At 35.8% G+C, this 24984-nt stretch overlaps 1 protein-coding gene across 3 annotated transcripts; it reads right to left on the bottom strand.

The window, feature by feature from the left end:
• Nucleotides 1-218: 218 nt before the first annotated feature.
• On the bottom strand, nt 219-24387 carry LOC120424291 (uncharacterized protein DDB_G0271670-like). 3 transcript variants are annotated; one of them, XM_039588370.2, is made up of 7 exons: nt 23646-24387; nt 18473-19060; nt 10958-11503; nt 7476-7584; nt 7265-7411; nt 6943-7199; nt 219-6882 (listed from the first exon to the last, which is right to left on the bottom strand). In XM_039588370.2, exons 2-7 carry the CDS (start codon nt 18570-18572, stop codon nt 6575-6577), a joined length of 1467 nt encoding a protein of 488 aa, XP_039444304.1. In that variant the 5' UTR covers nt 18573-19060; nt 23646-24387; the 3' UTR covers nt 219-6574. The 3 variants fall into 3 exon arrangements, with proteins under 3 accessions (XP_039444304.1, XP_039444307.1, XP_039444305.1); XM_039588373.2 differs by lacking the exons at nt 18473-19060; nt 23646-24387 and adding an exon at nt 11717-11824; XM_039588371.2 differs by lacking the exons at nt 18473-19060; nt 23646-24387 and adding an exon at nt 11636-11788.
• Between the last annotated feature and the right edge of the window lie 597 nt (nt 24388-24984).

The following is a 24984-nucleotide window of genomic DNA, read 5'->3' as shown; positions in this document are numbered from 1 at the left end:
AACCGTCAAACATATATTTTTTTACTCATTTTCTTTATTGTTTCCTTTTTCTCGCGTGAATCGACCCATCGCGTCGTCTATAGCATCATATCAATAAATATGACAATATGACATACAGAGATATAGTTTTTTTTGTTTGTTTTCTTGCAGGTTGTTGCTGTTCTATACAATATTTTTGTTTTAAATTAGCTTTTTTGTGTATTTTTTTAGCTTTCTCGTGTGTGTATGTGTGTGTGTATCATCTCTCTTTGTAGTATGTTGCTGTTGTTGTTGTTTTTGCAATTAATTTAAATAAATATTTTAAACTTCTTATTTACTCTTATAATTTCATTAAAAGACGACTAAAAGACTTTTTCCTCAATTTATAGAAGTAATATTTCGTTAAATTTAATAGTTTTTTTTTCTTCTTCTTCTCCTTTTCATTACTTCGCTTATGTGTTGTGTTGTATCGTTTCTTTTTTATACCTATTTTTTTGCTTATAGTTTTACACGTGTGATAAAACGTAATTACAGTTAATAACATAAAATTTGACTAGCTATAAAGTTTTTCACTTTTCACCTTACTCGCTCATTTTTTTTATTCTTCTTCTTCTTATTTATTTCGTTTAGCCGCGCATTTGTAATATTGTTTTTAGTTTACTTTTCAGTAAATGTTAGTGCTTTTTTTGTTTTGCTTGCAAATTTGGATATTTCTGGAAAAGGTTCAAACTTGTCCCTATGCAGAAAGCGATTTTTTTCGTCGTCGAACAAAATTAGTTTTAGAGTGGAAAAAAAATGTAAAAAATTAAAGTTTTGAAAAAGTTAGAGGAAGAGAAATAAATATATTGCACATTGACAGAGAGTTGTTTTCAAAGCAACAGAAATCTTAAGCATTCAGCTAGGAAAAAAAAATCAAGGCCTACCTAGTTGAACGTTTCATCCAAGTAGCCATGACAAACGCGCGCAGTTGCGCGTGCAAGAGAACAATAGAATGGTTAATACTTTCAACGTGCAGCAAACTAGAAGAACAAACAAAAAACACATTTATGGCGGTGGTGATGTGATTTTTTTTTCGGGCGACTTATTTTTCCTAATGCGTTTTTTATTTCATTATTTTGTTATTTCTTAACCACTAAAAAGGACATAATCGACTACTACTTTACCAACAAGTATAACAGACGTGAGGGGGAGAAGGGGGAAAACAGCTTCGTTGAAGGGGAAAAGGGGACACATTTAATAAATAGATAGTGTGGATGGGAGCGAGACGGAGAGGAATTTAATAATTTACAATTTACAGCGTGGTTTACACATTTTTTTATACAGAGGTTAGGATTTTGGAGGGGAAATATATTTTACACGCAAAAATGAAACAGGAAAGGGGAAATCGGTTTTGAACGTATAAAAATAGGAAGGTTGTAAAAATCACAGCATTTTAATCAACACAAATTAATGTTTTTTTTTTTTATGAACGATCGATGAGGCGCGTTTTTCTCTTCTTTTGTGTGTATTTTTTTTTTTTTCTCTCAATAAGTGAGAAAATGAACTAGTTTCACAGTGTATGTGTTGGTGAGTGTATTTGTGTTAGCGCGTAAGTGATACTGATTCTATTATTGAGCATTTGTTTTTTTTTATTAACATTTCTGACCGAAAGTGATTGCTCAACTTTCGTCCAAAATTTTCTTATTTTTTTCCGCAATAGCCTCTCAATAGTTTGTTTTATCTCGTATCATTTTCTGTTTTGCTTATTTCTTCCCATTCACAACCGAAGGATCTTACAAACAGTTGCACCACAGCAATTAGAGAATGAAAAAAAAAACATGTACGCGCTTTTAGTCTAGATTTCCTACAGCTTAAATTTGGTATCATTAGCATTCACTTATCTTTCATTTCATTTCTTTTTAACATTTAATCACGTGCGCTTGCTCGTGTCGCTCGTGCTTTTCTTTTATTTTGATGCAGTTGTTACACGTTTGCAAGTTTTTAAGGAGCTTACACACAAGCGTTACCGAAGCGAACGAGAATCTGAGATCTGAATTCTGGTTATTTTTCTTTGATATATTTGTAGGTTTTAACTTGTTTTTTTTATTCTTATGTGATTTGTTTTCTTTTCTTGCGGTGTAGTAGGCTGGGGGTGGGAGAAAAAAAAAACTCGCACACTTTGGACTAAACCATGTCTTCTTGGATGGTCGTTAGAAGAGTAATTCTCTAGATATTCGCAGTTTTTTTTTAAGATGTTTAATTTATTTTTTTTATTTGAATGAATCCTTGTCCATGCCATATGTCAAAAGAACCCTTTTTGGTCACGAGCGGGAATTGTCTTGACAGCTTGCCTGGAGATTAAAACTATAACCCTTAAACACATTGGTCGCAACGCTTGCTTAGAGCGAGTGGAGATTTTCCCTTGTCCACTTAAAAAAGTAGAGCAAAAACTCTTCCCGCCTTTCAAATTCCTTTCCTTGTCCCTAGTGCGGCTGATATTCCCAATTATTAATTCATAGGCAATCTATTCTGGAAAATCATCATATCTACATGGCGAAATCCAGTCTGCAATCCGCTAAAATCACCGTCTCCAAGCGAAGCGAATCCAAAATTTGGTCACAAAATTATGACTTTTTTGTTTAAAAAAAAGTATTTTTAGGAACATATCCAAACCAAAAGGTATGACGCAAGTTCGAAATTAGACAAAAGTTTGAACGATGTTTTTTTGGTTCTTTCAAATTGAGCCTACGACAGATGAAACATCTCGCAGGTTTTTCATTAAGTCAATTATTCTGGATGGACATAAAATTCTGAAAAAAACCTTGTTTATCCCAGATTTCTTTTTAAAAACATTTTAATATCAGCTTTTTTTTGTTTGAAAGGAAGGAAAACTCACAAAAAAACATTACAACAACAAGAATTAAAAAAATCAAAGAATATAAAATTCTTTGGAATGCATTCGAATTTAGAGTAGGGAAAATTCTCGTATGTTTGGCAGGTTAGGCACTCGCTCCTAACTCCATCAATATATTTTTGATTTTCACGATTTAAACAACTAATTTTGTAAACCTATTTATACGTCCAATTAAAATATTTATAATTCGATTTCAGTTGAAAACGCGTTTCATGAGCTGTAATTGTACGTCAAAATGCTGATATGGCAACATTAGAGGCACGCTGGAATTAGATGCTGTTCCCCTAATTCTCACAAAACTGCTGCTTATGTTTAAAATAAAACTGAAATATAAACAAAAACAGAAAGAAGAATAAATACTTTTTTTAAGTTGAACGTTTCAGCACTCAAAATGATGCTGAAACGTACTTTTCAGCACTGTCATTTTAAATGATGAAAAGATGGCAGTTTCGTCATTCCAGAATTCGAGGAAAAGTAATTTATTTCACCACGGAACTGCAAAGTCATACTTTTCGATTGCAAACCCGATTCTAAATTTTGATTTTTTTTTTTTTTTCGCAATTCGCAATTCGCAATTTTCAGTGTAAGAACGGGCCTTGACCGATCTTATGCACTAGGTTCCCGACGAACACGCACTGCCCTTACACCTACATCTCACCCTTGCTCTGAGTCAGTACGAGCAGCACGCTAGAACACGCTTTGAGTGTTCGTGCCAGGCATGCACACCTTCTTTTCCGGTTACGCATTTTAACTCGGCCGGGGGTGGTACATTACGTAGGGTTTGATGTAAGTATAAGCGCCTAACCATTTATAGTGTGCCTATCAACTTTCATTAAAGCAAAAACTGTTTTATTTTAGATTGAATTCAAAAACTAGTTGTTATTTTACTGTGTATTGTTTCTCCTGAAATCTTTCCTAGTGTTGAGTCGTGTTTATATGTTGCTATTTCTTTTGTCGCGGTGTTTTGTTACAATTTTTGGTCCTAAGCATTTTATAAAAGTTTTTCAAAAGTACAATAGTAATATTTGTGTTAATCCTTTAACCATTCCATAAATTGAGTAAGGGCTCAAACCTCACTTGTTTGAAAAAAGGGTGAAGATTGAAAACAATAGACAGTAAAAGAGAATTTATTTTGTAAAAATCAGTATCAATAGTAAGAGAATGATGAGCCATACTTTTCGATTGCAAACCCGATTCTAAATTTTGATTTTTTTTTTTTGTGAAAATTCTGTTTTTTTTCAATTCTTTTTAAAATATTCCTAATTGTAAAAAAAAACACTTTCATAAGTTGACCATTTTTGGTCCATAGACAAAAATATGATTTGAATTATTTAATTTCAGTAATTTGGACTATTTCTATGAGTAATTTTTTGAGTGTAACCATTTTTCCGAGTAGTCCGGATCATAGCCTACAACTTTGCGGAAGACACCAATTCGATCAGAGAGTTTTTTTCTTAGATACAGGTTTTTGATTGTTAATCAATAAAAAAAATAACGTTTAAAAATTAAAACTCATTATTTTGACTTTTGTAAATGAATAGCTCAACTTAGAAAGAATATTAAAAAAAATGATATTAAAATTATTTTTTTTTTATTGAAAATCATTTCAATAGTTCCTTGACAAAAATTGTTTAGAAAAACGGGGTACAAATTAGGGGGTTGAGTGTACTCAAATTTTTATAATTCGTAGTATGGGTATCATACGAAGCGGAATTTTGAGTTTTTTACTTCAATTCTCACAAAATACGGTATATCTCGAAAATTTATATGTTTTCATAATTTACAATATGGGTATCAAACGAAGCAACATTTTGTATGCAATTTGACTTTATTAGATTTTTTTTTGGTAAACTCTAAAATTTTCACAAAATACTGTATTTTTTTATAATGTAGAATTTCACAAAATACCTCATTTTTTTCGAAAATACTCAGATTTCCATAATTCGCAATATGGGAATCAAACGAAGCAAAATTAGTATAAATTTTCATTTTATTAGAATATTTAATGAAAAATACGGAATTTTACAACAAAAAAAAACTATAAATAAGTGAACAATGCATGCAAAATTTCGCTTCGTTTGCCATTTATAAAAATTTGAGTGTTTTTGGAAAAGCACGGTCATTTTGAAAAATTTGAGTATTTTACAAAAAAAAAGCTTGAATAAAGAAGATGCATTCAAAATTTCATTTGATACCCAAATATGATATTGCATTGATATTTATATTGCAAATCATGAAAATTTTAATATTTTTAAAGAAATATATTATTTTGGTAAAATTGATGATTTAAAAAAAAAATCTTGTAAGTGAAAAAGCATGCAAAATTCCCTTTTCTTGATTTCCATATTTCAATGAAAATTTGAGTATTTTACAAAAAAATATTGATTGACAATGCATACAGAATTTTGATTTGCTTGATACCCATATTGCAAATAATGAAAATTTGAGAATTGCGGTATTTTGTGAAATTTTACATTAAAAAAAATCTTTGTGAAAGCATTGAAAATTTACCATGATATGGTTCGATTAAGTAAATTTTATTGTTTGTTATCGTCGATAAAATGATCGCCAATAGAATTACCGAAATAACGATAACCATTATTGTTATCGTCAGACGATAATTTTATCGATCAACAACCTTCCATAAAATATTTTCTCAAGATAATTTTTTTTGTTTTTTGTTTTTTTTTTTTTTTTTTGTTATAGCCCTTTTGTATGGACAGCTCCCAAATTTGTATGAATGGTGGAATTATTTATGAAAAATGTCTTTCTGCACATAATAAATAAATAGAAAAAGATTAATTCAATTTAAAAAAAACACACATTTTTGTTGCGAAAATCTAGAAAATCACTCTGCTTCATTACGACTCAAAAGAAAAACCAAACCACGCCTACTATTCGAGAGGGCGTGGCTTGTCCCGTCACAAGTCAAGTCGGCAATGACGTGTATGTTTGGTCCTACAAACTGAAAGAATTTTTTTTTCGAACTAAATATTGCAACAGTTTGGGATGTTTCCATGCAACCCGGGGTTTAGACGTGAAATTAGTCAGTTTTTAGTTTTGTTTTATTGGTCAAGTTTTCAAAAGAAAATAAATATTGGGTTTTTTTAGAAAAGACAGAACCTATAAACACAAACAGATCGAACAATGATGACAATTTGATAAATAGAAGAATAGAATGGGTGGGGGAAGGCAAACAACAACGGAAACGGAGGGAACCTGCTCGAACTCGACTAACTCTAACTGCTCTAATTGTTTAAGTACGGAATTTGCTTCAATAAATTAGTGTGTGTGTTTGTTTGTGTGTGTGTGTTTTGTATCCTAAAATATCTACGAATCGCTAGTAAAATGGGATTATTACCTGTGCCGAGACCAAGCTCTAATATTACCAACAATTAATCTTTACATATCTTGTAGATTTTTGTGTTATTTTTCTGTGTTGTGAACTGCTAAGTTTGATTTCCTGAAGTTATGCTCGATAATCGTCTCTCTAAACTCTGTCTCTGTCGGTCTATTTTTTGCTGTAATTTAATATTTCAGTAGCTGTGTGTGTGTGTTTGTGTGTATGTTTTGTTTTAGTATCATATCTCTGTACGTGACCACGGAGTCTCGGTATAGATAAAAGCGTATTATTCTTCACTAATTTCCCACAACGAAACGAAACTCTCAACACCTTCGCAACAAAAGGTTCTTGAGTATCGGCTACGTCTCTTCGGTGTGCAGCTGGCCAACCAGGGTGGCCGTCGTCACGGTCGTGGTTCCGCCACCTCCGCCTCCCCCGCCAGAACTGGCTGACGCCGGGCTGATGGGCGTCAGCGGGATGAGGTTCTCCTGGGCGGCGGTTCCGGCGGCCGTGCCCACCAGCGTCAGCTTTGGGGACGTGGCCGGCGTCAGAATGCCCAGGTTGTCGTACTTACCGTTTGGGGAACTGGCCGACGACGACGAGGACGAAGAGGATGATGAAGAGGACGACGAAGACGAGGACGAGGACAAACTCGAGGAGGCGGATGCTAAAAATTGAGACAAGACTAATCAACCATCCCACGCTCCAACCAGCCTAACCCACTCACCAATTTGACTAGATGCGGTGGCGGTGCCGCCGGCGGAAGCCGCCGTGGTCACCGTCACGATGCTGGGAATACCGAGCGTCGACGACGCCGTCGCCGCCACGACGGACGAAACGATCGCGCATGGCGATTGCAACGATCCTCCACCTCCACCTCCGTCCGCGGACGGATTCTGGTGGGCACTGTGCTGGTGGTTCTTGAGCCTCTGCGACGTTTTGTAACTCTTGCCACAGTGGCACTTGAAGCCCTTCCGGACGCGACTGAAATGAGAAAAAGGAAACTTAGTTCCGGATCACCTCTCGAAGGAGTCAACACGACGACATACTTTCCGTCCTTTTTGTGGCCGTTCTTCGAGTGGTACTTGATGCCGTTGACGTTCTTGTAGCGCTTCTTGCAGCCCGGCACCGGACACGCAAACGGTTTCTCGTTCGACGAGTTTAGTCCATTTCCGCCGGATGAGGAGGAGTGCCGCCTTAAAAAAGAAAAGATTCAAATCAATATCCAGAATTGACCAAAAGATAGGATCACCAACTCACCTGCTTCCGTACCGCATGATAAACTCCGAGCTGAACTCCTCCGTCGTCCACGAGTCGTTGCTGTCCTCCGACTCGGACACCATCATGTCGTCGTCGTCCATTTCGCTACCTGGAAGGGGAATTTTTAAGTTATTAAACTCTTAAATACTGAACGTTCTAAAATTATAACATTTTATCCATAATTCCTTTAACTAATTTTATTTATTTAAAAAATTCTTAACAGTTTCCAGTATTTTGAAAATTTATAAAAATTCATCTATAAATTATTAAAAATAAGAAAATATACTTAAATTCCCAGAAACTCCAAGCCTTTTCAAATTATCTAGCATTTTAAATATTAAAATTTAAAAACGAAATATAAAAAAATCATAAACTAAAACTTCAAAATTCCTGGAATATTAAATATTTCTAAAATTGCTATAACTCTTAAAATTCTTAAATTAAATTTAGAAAAATACTTTTTTTTTGCAATTATTAAAATTATTTTTGAATTTCAAAAGATCCTTAGACTATTGATTATGTTATTTCAAGTTTATTCCCTTTTCCAAAATTTTCTCTAAAAATCATGGGGCAAAATAACTATTATTATGTAAAATTTTAATATTCATAGAAAAAATAAACTTGTAAAATCTATTTTAACATATTTAAAATACATTGAATAGAGCTTATTCATGCATTTACATTTTTCAATGGCAAAAATCCTAATTTTTCTAAATTAAAATAAAATTGAAATTCCTAAAAATTCTCAAAAATCGTTGTCACATTAAATTCTTATTTCTGAAATAAAACATCCATTGCTAACATTGTTAAAGTTGAAATGTCCCTTCCAGGGTTGTTAAATATCAAAATATCAGCTCTCAGCAACTACAATTATCTTGCCTGAATATTCATGCCTCAAATACAACTGATCTTCTCTCCCTATTGTTACGCTTATGTTCAGCGCCGAACATAGCCTAACCTTAATTTTTACATTCTCCATTTTTTTAATTATTACATCAGGTTTTATTCACATTAAAATTTACATTTCATAATATCAACTGGGATTTGAAAAATATTTCTCCATTTAAAAAATTCTTAAATTTTCTAAAATTTCCAGAATTCTAAAAATTATAAAAACTAACACTTTTTTATAATCCGAAAATTCCTTGAATTTCAAATTTAGGAAACTTGCTAGAATCTCGCAACTCCTTGAATAAAAAAAAAACTGTTTCTAAATGTTCCCCTATTTTATATTTTTTTTAATTTTAAGCATTGAAATATACAAAAAAAAATCAATTAATCAACCGATTTTAAAAAGTTTTGCCCAGTAACAAAAAAATCATTTTTTTTATTTAAAAAAAATACTCTAACTTCTCCAAATTCCTGAAAAAAATTGCTGGAATTTCCCAATCCATAAAAGTCAAATTATTAAATATCCTTGAATTTTTGTAAACTTTTAAAATTTTTGATACTCTTAATAATTTGAGCATAAGGAAAATTCCTATAACTTCAGTTTAGTCAGATTGAAAAAATTAATCGTTCGAATTAAAAAAAATGCTGTTGTAAAAATAATTTCATCAAAATCCAAAGATTTCAAAACAAAATTAAAATTTATCATAGTTCTGAAATTTCTAAAATTTTACTTTGAAAACTCCGGAAATTTCAAAAAATCAAAGATTTTAGACTGTGGATGTTTAATTTAAGAACAGATCTTGACCAATATTTACACTAGGTTTCCTTAACCCTTTGAACACGCACTGCCCTTACATCTAAACCTTGCCCTTGCTCTGAGTCAGAATGAGCAACACGCTAGTACACGGGATAGGTACACATTCCTACCACCCCTTGTTGCATTTATAAACTTCTGAAGATTTTTATGTTAGATTTTTTTAAAAGTTTGTTTTAATATATTAAATTCTTAAAATTACTGGAATTCTAAAATTAAAATAAGAAAAATACTTGCAAAAAATTCCTTAAAAATTATAAATTTAATAAAATTTTTAAATATTCATTTTTTTAAATATGATATTTTTAAAGTGTAAGGAAAATTCCAAAGTTGCTTAAATAAAAATTCTAAATATTTCATATGAGCAACCCTCTACGAAATCGGCCGATTTCGACCATTTTTATTTTTTTATTTTTTGATTTGGCTCAAACTTTGTGAGGGCCTTTCCTATGACCAAAGAAGCTATTTTGTGTCATTGGTTCACCCATACAACTTTTGAGTGAATTTTCTGATCAATTTGGTGTCTTCGACAAAGTTGTAGGTATTGTTGATAAACTTTTAATAAACTTTTTTTTTCACAAAAACTCAATTTCCCGAAATACGTATTTTTTTATTTTCGAGATTTTTTGATATGTTTTAAGGGACAAAAACCCGCAACTTTTGAGCCATAGAGAAACATGGTCAAAAAATCTGCCGCCAAGTTATGAATTTTTAAAATAATAGTGATTTTTGGGAAAAAATGGAAATTTCATGCTAAAAAAAAAATGGTCGTAAAATTTTAATGTAAAATTGAATTTCCAATCGAAAAGTACTTTACAGATTTTTTGATAAAAGGCTCTATTTTCAAGATATAGGCACCGAAAGTTTGATTTTAGCGAAATATTTGCAGGTTTTAGATTTTTAGAGTGACCATTTCTAAAAATACTTTATTTGAAAAGTTCAAAAAAATTGCTAAAAATTTGCGGTTTTTTGTCCCTAAAACATATCAAAAAATCTCGAAAATCACAAAATACGTATTTTGGGAAATTGAGTTTTTGTGAAAAAAAAAGTTGATTAAAAAATCTGCAAATTTCTTTTTTCGTGTACCTTTTTTTCAACAATAATGCTTTCTAGTCAGAAATTTACCAACACATTCAAAGTATGTTTACATGACAGCTGGACGTTTGTTTGCATCAGGTTTCCTATCTCTTTCTAGCAAAAATTTTTTGTCAGGCGACTTCTAGCTGCTTTTTTTGACTGACTGCCCGATATGTCAGCCAACATACTTCGCAGGGATGTGACAGCTACAGCTCGATCATTGTTTGCATCAGGACACTGTGACGAGGAGTTCGTCATTTTTGAGTTAAATTATATTTTTTTCACTGGGCCTAGAAAGCCTTATACCTACAACTTTGCCGAAGACACCAAATTGATCAGAAAATTCACTCAAAAGTTACAGCTGTTCGAATATTTACGTACCATTTTTGTATGGATACCTCAAAATAGCTTCTTTGGTCATTGGGAAGGCTCCCACAAAGTTTGAGCCAAATCAAAAAATACAAATAAAATCCATTTCCGGTTTTGGTAGAGAATTGCTCATATGTATAAACAATATATCAACAGAACATTCATATTGCTTCATGTTTACGAAAATAAAATTATTGAAACTCCTAAATTCATAAAGTTATAAAGAATTCTTGAATAAAAAATACATTTCTGCAATTTAAACTTTTTTTTTGAACCTTGAATTTCTCGATTGTAAAATAAATTAATTAGTAAAATAAATTAGAATCCTCACCCGTGGGCGTCGTACTCCGGTTCGACGAGGACATGCTGTAGCTGTGGTGCTTGATGGCAATCTTACGCTTCATATCGGTTCCAGCCGATCCGGTCGTGCCGAGTTTGCCATCGCCTCCTCCGCTACCCCCTCCCGAACCCCCAGACGAGCAGCCCGTTGTTCCCGCCGCCGACGACCTCGACGTCGCTTCCGTGCCATTGTTGGCGCCGCCGCCGCCATTGCCCAGCAACGACGACGACGTTGTACTGCCCGGCGTGCCGGGAGGTGTGCTCTGGTAACCACCACCGCCACAGTCCGAACCGGCAGCTGCCGCTGACGAACCGACGGAAGTACCCACCGGGGTTAGCTTGAGTCCGCTGGGGGTGGTCGTGGTGGAGGTTAGGTTGGCGCTTGGTGACATGGACACGCCACTGCTGGTCAGTCCACCAGACGAGCCGTTGGTGTCCTTCCGCGAGGACGGGTCCGTGATGAACCGGAGCACGTAGCTCAGCGGAAGGCATGTCGACTGGGACTTTTCCTTCTGGCCGATGATCTGGGAGTCGTAGTCTGGAGGGGAGAGGGAGAGAGAAATAGAAAATTAGTCAAGGTACGATCAACAGTTGCAGTATGTCATGATAATAACGTCATCACGATTATCATGATTGACTGATTAAAATGTTTCAAAGTATTACATCATACATCAAACATAGTGTCGAAGTCACCTCCCTGCATGGTACGCGATGATAATTAAACAATGCACCTTAACTCGACACAACTCACCGACGTCGACCAACTAATTATCGTCGCCATACAAAGTGCAAACAAACGTTGCTCCACCACCAACCGACCGACCGACCGACTGTTCGCCCTACTGCGCAGTTCTATTCCAAATGTTCGACTCTCTACCCACAAAAAAAAAAAAAAACGCAGAAATCGAATTGAATTTGTGTGTGTGGTGTTCAACTCGCACTTTATCATATCATTAGTCATCGTAATTGTAGCCTTTCTATATTATGAAGACCGTTCAAGAATGCTACTTCGATCTCAAAATTTAGTTAAATACCAAAAATCTAATCCCTCTCTGTTTAGTTCGAAGAATGATGATGAGAAGAAGAAGATGATGTGCATAAATACTACTAGAAATAAAAATAATAATAACACTAAAAAGTGCCAATAAAAAAGGCAGCCAGCCAGGTAGTTTGTGCTTGGACCAAGGCCAAAAGTAATCGCGCCGCAGCGGAGAAATAAAACCGCGTGCAGTTAAGAAATCTAGAAGGCGTTTCAAAAAGTGAGGAAAAAAAGAAGACAAGAAATCCAAGTTAGAATCGACAGGTAGTCTCAAAAATGTATAAAAAGAATTTAATAAAATCAAAATTGAACCCTCCTAATCCCACGCAATCAATCTGCATCGTTTATCTAAAATATCCCCCCAAACAATTCTGTTTCTATTTCCCATTTCAATCAATGGATTTGCACTTCATCATCATCATCATCATCATCGAAACAGCCGGGCCTGATGCCTTCTACTCTGTCCATATGTATGTGTGTGTTTATGATCATGATTCGCTTCAAAAGCGCGCGCCTGCTATGATGCCCCACTGCTGCACTCTGCTGCACCCCCATTTCCACCCACTCTGACCCACCCACCTACTCTGCTACTAGTTCTCTCTTTCTCTCACACTTTCTATGCTGGCTGGAGCGATGTACGTCATCGCGGGATGGGAGGAACTCACGCGGCACTGCGTGGAGTAGGTTGTGGAACTCATGAGTTCGGTTTATATTTACACGCTTGCAATCTAGTTGAGTTTTAGTTTTGCGACTAGAGAACATAAGATTACTAGATCTTTAAGATTTCAAGTACCTACCTGGTTTCCACTTAGTAAAAATAGTAAAATGATTAAATCATTTGAATTACTCTGCTTATTCTGCTCCGCAAAAGCTATGCCGGATAAATAATTCGAAATATCATTGCGTGATAAAACGACATACCATCGCAAAAACAGTAATTATTAATATCTTTTTAGGAAATTGTTATTGATGTCGGTGCATGGGAAAGGGGTTTCATTTCACTTCTCAAAATGTTGAACTGTTATCCAGCATGGCCTTTATACCGAAAGACGAAGCTTTTCGCGAAAAACGTATACAAGAACGATTTCTATTGAGAAATAGACCCACTTATTTTTCAGAACAGTATATTTTTTTCATAGGCTTTTTTCGTATTTCAAACATGAGCAGTTTAAGGTTTAAGAGAAGTTCGATTTAAGAGAATAGTTCGATTCCCACCATCTTTTTTCAGAATGTATTATTCTTCAAGAAATATACAGTGTATCGATACACAAAAATTACATTAAAATACATTAAAATTTCCTTCATTTTAAAATAAGCCAATTTTGTTGGAACATTTTTTCCTCTATTTTCCTAAAATTTTGTAGTTGGTTTGTCCATGCAAATTTCCATAAAAATTTTACAGCTGTTCATAAATATATGATATCTAAACATTCTGTATCTTGTGAACGGAACAACTGATCAGTATGAGAATGATGTATTTGGCAAAATGAAGACAATTTATTAAAAACGTTGCTTAATCCACCCTTAGGTGGTTGGTGCCTTCCTCACATTTAGAGGGTAATGCTATCCAAAATAGATACAAAAGGGCGGACCTTTCAGTGTTCTATCAACTAGATTTATTATTCATACCATCAGATTGGGTTGTCAGATCTTCAATCTTTTGAACTCGTTGGAAAGGTCTTTCGAATACCTTTCTAAAAATGTATGACATGATGGGGTTTCTTACAAAACCACCCTTTTTACAATCTTCCGGACTTTTGCTAAAATCGTTTTTTTAGCATAATTTTTGAAGTACTTAACAAAACTTTATAATTTTCAATAGCGACTTATGGGACCTCAAGACGGATCGAATGAGACCAAAACGATCCAAATCGGTTCAACCAGTGCCGAGATAACCCAGTGCAATTTTTTTTATCAACATCCCACCACACACACAGACGTTTGCTAAGAATTTAATTCTGAGTCGATATTTATACATGAAGGTGGGTCTAGGAGGTCAAATTAAGAATTTCGTTTTTCGAGTGATTTTATAGCCTTTCCTCAGTAAGGTGAGGAAGGCAAAAATGTGTCATAAGTTGTCAGTGATGAAAAGACAACTTTTGAGCTATGTATTTTAACATTCAGGAACATCGCAAAATTTTTGAAAAATAAAATTACTCAATCCACCTTTATTTGGTGCCTTCATCACATTTATATAGTAATTTCGCCTGATACATAAATTTCTGGATTAAAAAAAACTGCAGCCTTTTTTGTCAAGCAAAAAAACAGATACCGGCTTTTAAGAAAATGGCATCCCTCTACACGGCTCTTTCGTGGCGACCATTCGAGGTTATGTTCAAAATCCCCCTTTTTGGTAGCCGTCTAAAAAGTTTTTCTATCATAACTTTCATACAACTAAATGAAACTTTACAATTTTCAATATCAAGCTGTGGGACCCGAAAGTGGATCGAGTAGACCACATCCGGACAAAATTCGTTCAGCCAAAGTCGAGAAAATCAAGTGCATATTTTTGATCAACACGATTTTTCACGTTCCCCAGAAAACCATTCCCCCGAATGTATACCATTTCCTAGAAAACTATTCCCCAGAATGTACCATTTCCCAGAAAACCATTCCCCAGAAAAGTTTCTTTCTCGAAAAATCAAAGTAGTTTCAAATATTAGTTTGTTTTAAATTTCTTAGAAAATAAAAAAAATTAGACAAGGTTATTTTATCCATGCCAAGAAATTTTCCTTTTTTTTTTTTGACAACAATTCTTGAGAAGATAACAGAAAATGTTTATTCGGCTTATGACTCGTTCTATTATTCTAAGAAATTTTCCCTTCTTTTTCAGTCATGTTAAATTTGTTATACAAATGCCGAATAAATTGCAATTTCTTTTTATTTCTTGTTTTCCGTGAATGATTTTTTTTTTATTTTGCAAAGAAGAAAAATGTTTGTTAAAATTAAAATATGATTATGGGTGTCATTGGTATAATTCCATTTGACATATTGGACCTTTGGCATATTGCTCATTTTGCATGATTATTTAAATTTTCTAAATTTGATTTAAGGTGACAAAATTTAATTTATCATTTTTGGAAGAAGAAAACTCTCTTGACTTACAATATTTGACTAATTTTTCCTTCTTTTAAGGTCTCCTGACACAAGTTGAATTTTACCTTCTTTAAAGAAGGGAAAACTATCTTGACTTGTGATATCTGCAGAATTCGCTTTAAAGTTTTTTTTCTTGTATTCTTTCTTGTTTCCATAAGGAAAAACTCTCTTGACTAGTGATAACAAATTTAAAAAGTTGTGTAAGTCGTCAAGTATTTTTTCCCTTCCTTAAAGAAGGGAAAACTCTCCTCCTCCCTTTTAAAGGTGAAATTCAACTTGTATCAGTCAGTAAAGTTTTTCTTTCTTTAAAGAAGGGATAACACTCGAGCGTAATATTTCAATCTTTATTTCTCGCATCACGTTCGAGATTTTTCGATCTATTATGATCATAATTTGTCAATGGTAAGTCAAAAAGTCAAATTAAAAACATTTTCAAAATTCTTAAAAAAAAATCAAAAAGTTTGGAATTCAAAAATCAAAATAAAAGAGAAAAGAAATTTTAAAATTTAAAAAAAATTAAAGATTACGAATTTTATTTTTTTTTGTTTTTTGAAAATTTGAAATTATATGTATTTTTTTGAATTTTTGGAATTTTTGGAAATTTTGGAAATTTTAGAAACTTTAATAATTTTGGAAATATTGGAAATTTAGGTAGGGGAAATATACCCATTTTAATCACTCTAAGCCGTTCGACCAATTCTCATCACTTTTGCAGTTTTCCGCTATTAAATCAAAATTTTCAGATGTATCAACAATGGAGAGTTGCTTGCTCACTTTTATTTGAGTTATTTATTACTTTGGAACAGTCAAAACACCTTATGAAAGCTGTAATTCTTTATCAAAGTGCTGTTAGGCCGATAATAGAAATAGGCTGAAAAAGGGTATAGTTCCCTAATTTTGTAAATTTTGTAAATTTTAGAAATTTTGTAAATTTAAAAAAAAAATTTCAGATGTATCAACAATGGAGAGTTGCTTGCTCACTTTTATTTGAGTTATTTATTACTTTGGAACAGTCAAAAACACTTTATGAAAGCTGTAATTCTTTATCAAAGTGCTGTTAGGCCGATAATAGAAATAGGCTGAAAAAGGGTATAGTTCCCTAATTTTGTAAATTTTGTAAATTTTAGAAATTTTGTAAATTTTAAAAATTTTAAAAAGTTTGAAAATTTTGGAAATTTTGGAAAATTTGTAAATTTTGGAAATTTTGGAAATTTTGGAAATTTTGGAAATTTTGACAACATTCAGAAATTTTGAAAATTTTGGATTTTTTTTTTATTTTGGAAATAATTATAATCACCACGATAAATATTTCTTGGGAACGGTACATTCTGGGGAATGGTTTTCTGGAGAATAATACATTCTGGGGAATGGTTTTTTGGGGAACGGTTCATTCTGGGGAATGGTATTCGGGGGAATGGTTTTCTGGGGAACGTGACACAATCATCAACACTTCCACCAATGCACAGACATTTGGTCAGAATTTGATTTTGAGTCGATAAGCATAAATGAAGGTGAGTCTAAAAGGTTAATTAAAAAGTTCATTTTTCGAGTTTCTTTACAGTTTTTCATTAGGAAGAAGGCAAAAATCATACTTCGAAAAAACTATAAATTGAAATTACAAGCCAAAATTTCAACACTCGTACAGTTGATACGCAATTATTAGTTTAAAAAAAATGTAAAATTTGACGAAAAAAAAAATGTGCGGTTTGATACATCGAAAATTCACCAAAAATCAAAAGGCTACTACTCTGAAGTGATTTAGAATTTTTAAATTTCGGCCAAAATTGTGGTGATGAAATTGGAGATAATGCATTTGCAACAGGCAATCAACCACTCAAGTTTGACTGATCTAGTTATAGAACTCAAATTTGAAGAAAAAGTAAGAAAATAAAAAAAGGAAAAAAAACATTTTTTCATGATTCGATTATCCGAATTGTCCAATTTCCCCAGTTTAACCCAATCCCCCAGAGTTAAATCAAGATTTTCTACATTTTTCTACATTATTCGTACAGTCCTGACTCAATTATCCGAAGTTCCGAAGATTTTTTTTTCTTTTTTTAATTTTCTTTTTTTTTCTTTTTTAATTTCTTGATTTTAAAATCAAATTAGAGCCTGCGACCCCATTTTTGTCAAAATAGAATAATTGACTGCTGTTTTTCAATATTTCATCACCGTCATTGTGGGCGCCATCTTTGATTTAACAATTCTAAATCAGTTTGGCGTAGTCATACTAAGCGGGATCATACTTAAGCTCGACTATAAAAAAAAAAAAAAAAACTTGTAGTACAAAGCAGCCAGGCCAACTGCGTTGCATTAACCACAGAGAGGATTCTTTGAACGGATCACATTTCACAAAATCTACAGGGGAGAAAGGATACGTGGACATACCGTACCAAACGCACCGGATCAGTTTTGATGTGTGAGGTGTGTGCATGACCAAATTGGTTGAAATTATTCCACCCTGAACCATACTTAAATTACGTAGTTATTAGGCGCAACCACAAACCCTCGCCGCCAGTCCTAGCCGGCCATGAGCTCATACAGAAATAATCTCCAAATTAGTCACATTATGAGCCGGCTGCGGCGGCGGCCGTCCCCAAGTCTCGGCTGTTTGCGCTGTGTTTACAAAATCCACTTGTCGCCTCTACTGGGTGTATGAGTGTGTTTGTGTCTATGTCTTGGTCGTTGAGATCGCGTCAGTCGTTCGCGGTGCATGTGTTTATGCTTTCCGCGAAATAAGGTCCCCCCAAAACACGGGACCGGGGCTCAGAGTTACAACAATAGTAACAGAACACCTTGCTGACGACGACCATGTCTCGGGGCGAGGTGGCTCTCTTACTCATACAAACATGGACAGTAGTTGCACTCTAGGTCGAACCCTGAGAAAGGGGAGATGCAAAATGTTTTATTTGTGTTGCATTCTGGTTAAGAATTTTTGAATGCAAATCAAAGCAGTCCGCGGAACATTTGAGTGAAACTGGCCAACTGTTAAGAAATTGCACTCTCAACAAAAGTTTACAATTTAAAAAATTCTTTATCAAACATAAACATTCATCTAACCCGATTGGTTGGTTTGTTGTGCAATTTTGTCCAATGTTTACACTTTGTCGACGCTCGAGAGAGGTTCGCGCCTCGACTTTAACACTTTGGGCCAACCGATCCAAGAGAGTGAGTGCCGTGCATCGGAATCAATGGTGAGTGTACGTGTGTGTGTGTGTGTGTGTGTGTGAGTGAGAGAGCAACACCACACAGCAACACACACACATTTTCGTCAATAAATGGCCAACTCTAATTGGAACCTGGGGGCACCCCTAAAAAGGCCCCAAAAGGTGGCCACCCGCCATTTGTCCGCTCTTCCGCCGGGGTACTCACCAATGTGGGTGTCCTCGATGTGCTGGATCAGATCGCCCAAGCTGGGAAATGTTATGCCACAACCATTGAACTTGCATATGTTAATTAAAAACACAGCCATATTCCACAACTTGTCCCGTCTCGCTCGCTCCAACCGCGTCCGACCGACCGACAGGCCTGCCTCTCTCTCACTCCCTCTCACACACTGCTTCTATGCTGCTGCTGCCTCTAATCGCTCGCTCTCTCGGCTTACTGCGATGGTGCTGTGCTGTGCTGATGTGGTGGCCCCACCAACAACACAGTCTCGCAACTCTCCGTCAAGAGGCCTACTACGACACTGGCTGGTCTGGCGCTGGCCTGCGCGGAATCAAAGATGGATGACCGCCGTCGCCGCAGTTGTCATTCATCCGCCGCTCGCTCGCGCTCTCTCGTGCATTTGTGTTGTGAGATTGTGAGTGTGAACGGAAAGATGAGTCCCGTTCTAGAGCAGTTCTCTCTCCCGCGATGGGGCGGCGCGGGTGTGGGTGGTGGGCGTTCGGGAGTGAGAGTGAGAGTGTGTGTGTAGTTGTGAGTTGCTATAGTGACGACCGGGGGTCAGTGGGGTCGGTTCTGAAAAAAGAGTAAAAAGAAATAGGAATTAACAAACACCGAAATTTTATTGTATTGAACTAAAAATGTTTATTTTTGCATTTTAAGTTTTAAATGAGATTTAACCCGTAAAATAGTTTTCTTTTCAAAATATTAAATTTTGAGTTATTTTACGTTTGTTTTTAACATCACTGACGTTTATGCCAGATCCTTCCGCAAGTTTTAGTAAACAGTCCAGACTCGATTATCTGAAGGTTTTTAAATATGGTGCTGCGGATAATCGAATCATGAACAAAAATATTTTATTTGCTATTTTTAATTTCTACTTTTAAACATCAAATTCGAGTTCTGGAACCCCATTTTAGTCAAATTTTAGTTGTTGATTGCTTTTTAAAATATCAAAACTTAATACATTTTTCAATATTTCAACACCGTCATTTTGGCCGCCATCTTGGATTCAAAAAATCCAAATCACTTTAGAGCATGTTTGGGGTCATATATCATATTCAAGCTTAACAATAAAAAAAATACAACGAAAAAAACAATTTTTTTCTTGAAATTTTTCCGAGGTCTTTGGATAATCGAGTCTGGACTGTATATAACATTGAAGTTTTGAGTATTCTGGAGCTCGGTACAATTGAAGGGTTGTTTGGCTTTTTAAAGTATATTTTTTTAATAAATCATCCCCATATTACAGATTAAAAAACCTCCCTACCGCTTCTTCACTTTTCTATTCCTAAATCCCAATTTGACCAATTCCACTTCCCCCAAAACTATAATTATTTGCCAATTTACACTAACACACCACACCTAACTGATTCGGACCGTTTGGTACGGTAAGCCGGGACCGTGGTCTAGGGGTAAGCATGGTTACCCCTCACCCAGTCGGCCCGGGTTCGATCCCAGAAGGTGGCATTTTTCGAGACGATATTTGTTTGATCACGCCTTCCGTCGGACGGGGAGGTAAATGTTAGCCCCGGTCTAACCTAGAGGGGTTAGGTCGATAGCTCAGTCCAGGTGTAGGAGTCGTCTCCCTGGGCCTCGGTGAAGTCGCTGGTAGGCAGTTGGACTAACAATCCAAAGGTCGTCAGTTCGAATCCCGGGATGGACGGAAGCTTAGGTGTTAAAAAAGAGGTTTGCAATTGCAAATAATAACAAGAAAGGCGTAATATAAGCGCAAGTTTTTTCAGGATATTTTCTTCGGACTTGCAGTGCTTGTGTTCGATTAGATTAGATTAAAACAGATTCTTTATTTGTTATTGCTGGGTTTTTTTCAACTTACATAAATTAATTTTCGTGTTAGTCGTAAATTTTAATTTTATTTTTTTTTTTTTGGTTTCAAGAAAAACTTATCTTTCAATATTTAAAAAAAAATCGTCTACTCTCCCTTCAAAATATTCGTTGAAATAAAAATGCACGTGATGCACCTTCTTAAGTTTATGCTTTCCCATGGATTGAGAATTCTCATTTTTGATATGCTCATTCAGCAAAATCAGACCATGTGATATATTTTTTTTTTTGCGGAGCGAGGTGGGATAGCTAGGATCAAGTCAGTCCAAGTCCGGTTGTGTCAAGGAAAGGTAATGAATGTGTTAGCTTGTGAAGTGCCACTTACACCCCATGGGGAGCGGGGAAAGAGGACATAATTGGGACATGATTTTTTTGAAAACTGTATTTTTTTTTCAAAATCACAGATACTTTGTTGTTTGGGCTATGCTTGAATTATTTACTTAATTTTGTTTCGTAGCGAATATTTTTTTCAAAGTTTATTTCACCCCTCTCAAAATAAGCCATCAATCTATTCAACTATTCAAATTTAACTAAAATGGGGTCGCAGAAAACGGAATGGATGTTTAAAAAAAGGAAATAAAAAAAGATGTTTTTTTTTGTGTTCGTGATTCACTTTTATCATTCAAAACTTTGTACTATGGTAATGTTTTTTTTTTTAATTTTTTTTTATTTTACGGAAATTTACCAAAAATTAAAAATATTAATAAAATATTGTTTAATTTGCTAAAACTGTTTTATTTTAATTTTACCATAAAAAAAACTCCTAAAAACATCCTGTATCTTTTCGGGATCGTTTCCAACCTGCATTGCGATGTTCTACAAAGTTATTCCCCGGGTGAAGCTCTTTTATACCATAAGACTAGGAACATTTTATATGGTGTTGGGGTACTTTCTCTAAGAAGAGCTAATAAGTATAAATTCCTCACAGTGATTTAAGTTCCACACTAACTTCGGGTCAATGGTGGAACCATTAAACCTTAACCAAATGAGCTCAAATTTTTAGGGTAGCTTTTGGGACCATAAAGCTTGAAAAATCCGTGTTCCGTAGTGTTCAATAATGCTTTTTTTTTGTAGAGCCTTAATACCACTGCGACCAATTATAGGAATATTGTGGTGTGACCCATTTTTTATAGCAAATCAGGTTAACCCATCACTATGGAACGGTGAGGGGCAGCTCCTGTTTACTGCATTTTGTCCCAGTTAGGGTCGACTTTTTTGATGAAGTCTATTACCCTACTGGGACGGAACCTAATAAAGTTGGAGGGCTGTAAGTCCCCTTTCCCAAAAAATATAATTCTGCTTTGAATCAAGGCACCGCACTTGCATAACAAGTGCTCTGATGTTTCTGTTTCCATCTGACAAAATCGACAAATAGAATCTGCAGTTTTCCCCATATTAAATAGGTGGTATTTACAAGGGCAGTGGACGGTCAATAGACCAGTGATCACCCTTAAATTCTTTTTATCTAATTTCAGTAATTCCCGAGTTGATTTCTCATTCGGGAAGATGAATTTTTTAGCCTGTCTAGAGGTATCAGTAGTATTCCATATAGATTTCACATTTGATAATTCCCAACGTTTAAGCTCCATTTTCATAGAACAGTCAGGAACACCAAAGAAGGGCTCCGGGCCTATAAAATGTGTCTCCGATCCTTTCCTAGCCAAACTGTCCGCTATTTCATTCCCTAAAATTCCACAATGCCCAGGAACCCAGTAGAGATTTACCACGTTCTTTTGGGATAATTTCTTAAGTAAATTTATTCCTTCCCAAACTAATCTTGATTGGCAGGTATACCCTTTGAGGGCATTCAATGCTGCTAAACTATCAGAAAAAAATATAAATGTTTGTGAATCTGTAGTTCCTTTTGAGACAAATATATGCACATTCAACTATTGCATATACTTCAGCTTGGAAAACTGTAGGGTAATGTCCCATAGGAATATTTTTTTTAATTCCCGGGCCAAAAACCCCAGCTCCCGTGTTATTATTCATTTTTGAACCATCCGTGTAAAATTCAATCGATCCTGAACGAAGATTAGGCCCACCATTATCCCATTCGTAGCGACTTTTAGCGTCCACTGTGAACGGAATGTTATAGTTAGCCTTGGTCGGCATCCCGTCTACTATTGAGTTTAACGCAGGATTCAGATTAAAGTTTTTAAGGACCTCTAAGTGGCCCGTAAAATCTTTTTCCTGAATCTTTGTGGAACGATTCATTAACAGGGCACTTTTAAATGCCTCCAACTCAATGAATTTGTGAAGAGGAAGTAAATTTAGCAAAGAGTTTAATGCTGCAGATGAAGTGCTATTCATAGCACCTGTTGTTGAAATAGTGGCTAATCTTTGCAGTTTAGCCAATTTATTTTGAGCATTTTTTTCCTTTATCTTTGGCCACCACACAAGTGAGGCATATGAAATTCTTGGTCTAACTATACACATATATATCCAGTGAATCATTTTTGGGCGGAGACCCCATTTTTTCCAAAGGTTCTTTTACACACATATAAAGCGTTAATTCCCTTGTTTAATATATTGTTTAAATGAGCATTCCAATTTAATTTCCTATCTAAGATAACTCCCAGGTATTTAACTTCATTTGAAAAATCTATTGATACTCCACGAATGACAAGTTTAGGGACTATTATTTTCCTTTGTCTTGTGAAAGGCAAAATTACTGTTTTAGAAGGATTGATACCTAGTCCTTCACTTTTTCAATAATGCTTACAAATATTTTCAGCGCAAGAAAATGCATTTTAAATTATGTTTAGCTTTAACAGCCCAGCACAAATAGAGGTGTTGAAAAACAGAGGAAACACAAAACACACGCAATTAAAAAAATAAAGCCTTAGAATAGCATCAACAAATCACATCAAAATAAAAATTAAGTTAGTAATTAGTAAACCTAAAAAAAGGCAACGGCCTAAGTGTAAGTCTGGAGTTTTTTTTTTTTTTTGAAAAGGTCCAATAAACCAAATTTTTAGTTTTTGCTTTTTGGGTGTTTTTGGGAACCGCCTTGAGTCAGGGGTAAAATATTGGACCTGAAAGACAAAAAACTTTTTTGTAGACTCAAAGAATCCGAAAATAACCTCCCTAAAACCTAAAAACTTCAGAAACGTCCACAAACAGCAGCACCCGGAAACCCTGGCCATGTGTCACGCATCCAAAACAAACCCAAAGTAAGCCGGTTCCGCAAAGCTCCTCCACCGATAAGAAGATCCCACCAAAAAATCAACTTTCCGTGGCACCACCCTTTCCCCTATCACCCTCTCCCACCCACCCCCTTCATGTTGATTATGCAATGTTCGCGTGTGTTTACCTTTGCGCCGCTGGTAGTGTGAGTGTGTGAGTGCCGGTCACTCAGCAGCTTCTCCACTCGCTCGCTCTCTCTCTTTCCCGCAGCCGTGTGTCAGTGCCGCGATTAGGTAATAATGTTGACTTATGTTTTTGGTCAATGGTTCCTACGATTGCTGCGTTTGTTGCGCTTCCCCCCGTTCTCTCGCGCCGTATGTGTGTGTGTGTGTGTTGGTTCTAATAAATATTGCACCTTCTTCGCACTCCGTGCGCCTTCCCGTTCGCTGGTCCTGCTGTTGGTCAGCTCAGCTAGCAAAGCAGCCGCGGGCAGTGCATATTTATAAATTTTGAGGGGATCCCGCACCAGTAGCGCCCGGTGGCCCACTTTTGGGCAGCGATGATGAATCGTCTCACTCGCTATCTCTTTCTCGCACACGATATCTTCTCTTTATCACATGATGATGATTCTGGTGGCTGGTGGCCCCTTCATAGCCTACTGCTGCTGCTGCGACCAATCGATAAATATTGACCCGTGAAACCCGTGAGAGCCCCTGCTGCTGCTGCTGGATGGAAGACGACCTTCCCGCGGGGAGGATTTCGCACTCGACGGTCAATTCCGCACGCGACCAACGACGTCACACGCAAACATTACCGCGAACCGGACTGGAAACGGGAATTTACGCGACGAATTCACAAAACTTCTGGACTGCACTCGGTGGATATTGATCGCCTCTCCGTGCCATCCAAATGGGTTCTCTGACATGGGCTGTCAATGTGTGTGGGTGGGTGGTTGGGTGAGTGACCCGCTGCAGCGCGCGCAAGGTTTGTTGCGTTTGACGCGCGAGGTTGCGCTAATATTGACTGTCAAAAGTATCGACGCACGGAAAGTTGTGTTCAGTTTTATTTGTTTTGTTCAACGGTTTAAAACACGCTTAAAATCTTCTTATTTCACGAAGGACCAACTTTGGTCCCCTTGAAACGAGCTGTCAAAGAAGAGACTTTCTGTCAAGCTTCAAGGTCTCCCAGAACAAGTCGATGGCAGTAAACACGGAACGCACTGAAGGCTTCACGGAAGCATCTCCCTGCATTTCTCAACATTTGTGTTACCTACCTTCAAATAGAATGATCTGGTGTACTTCAATTCGTGTTACCTAATGATCAAGGAATCTGGGTAGTAAGTGACAGCTCAGGAGCTGTGTGTGATCAGCACGGAAGCGGATTTTTACGAGATCCGAACGGGACAAGCTGGAACCGGAAGAGTTGGCAGCCCTGCCATCGAGAGCAGAGGCTGATGGTGTGCGGTTCGCGGAATTTGAATTGTTTAGTCGGTTGTTTTTATAGTAAATCGCGTGAAAAGTAGTGAA

Source organism: Culex pipiens, chromosome 1 (genome assembly GCF_016801865.2).
Source record: "Culex pipiens pallens isolate TS chromosome 1, TS_CPP_V2, whole genome shotgun sequence".
NCBI lineage: Eukaryota > Metazoa > Arthropoda > Insecta > Diptera > Culicidae > Culex > Culex pipiens.
The sequence above is the reverse complement of the archived record's forward strand: the minus strand, read 5'-3'. Positions and strand labels throughout refer to the sequence as shown.

Excerpts from the sequence above, each read along its gene's own strand:
- LOC120424291 (XM_039588370.2), bottom strand. The coding sequence starts at position 18,572 with ATGGCTGTGTTTTTAATTAACATATGCAAGTTCAATGGTTGTGGCATA. Across the intron at positions 7,412-7,475 it reads ATCATGCGGTACGGAAGCAG|GCGGCACTCCTCCTCATCCG; the intron begins GTGAGTTGGTGA and ends TTCTTTTTTAAG. Across the intron at positions 6,883-6,942 it reads CACCGCATCTAGTCAAATTG|CATCCGCCTCCTCGAGTTTG; the intron begins GTGAGTGGGTTA and ends CTCAATTTTTAG.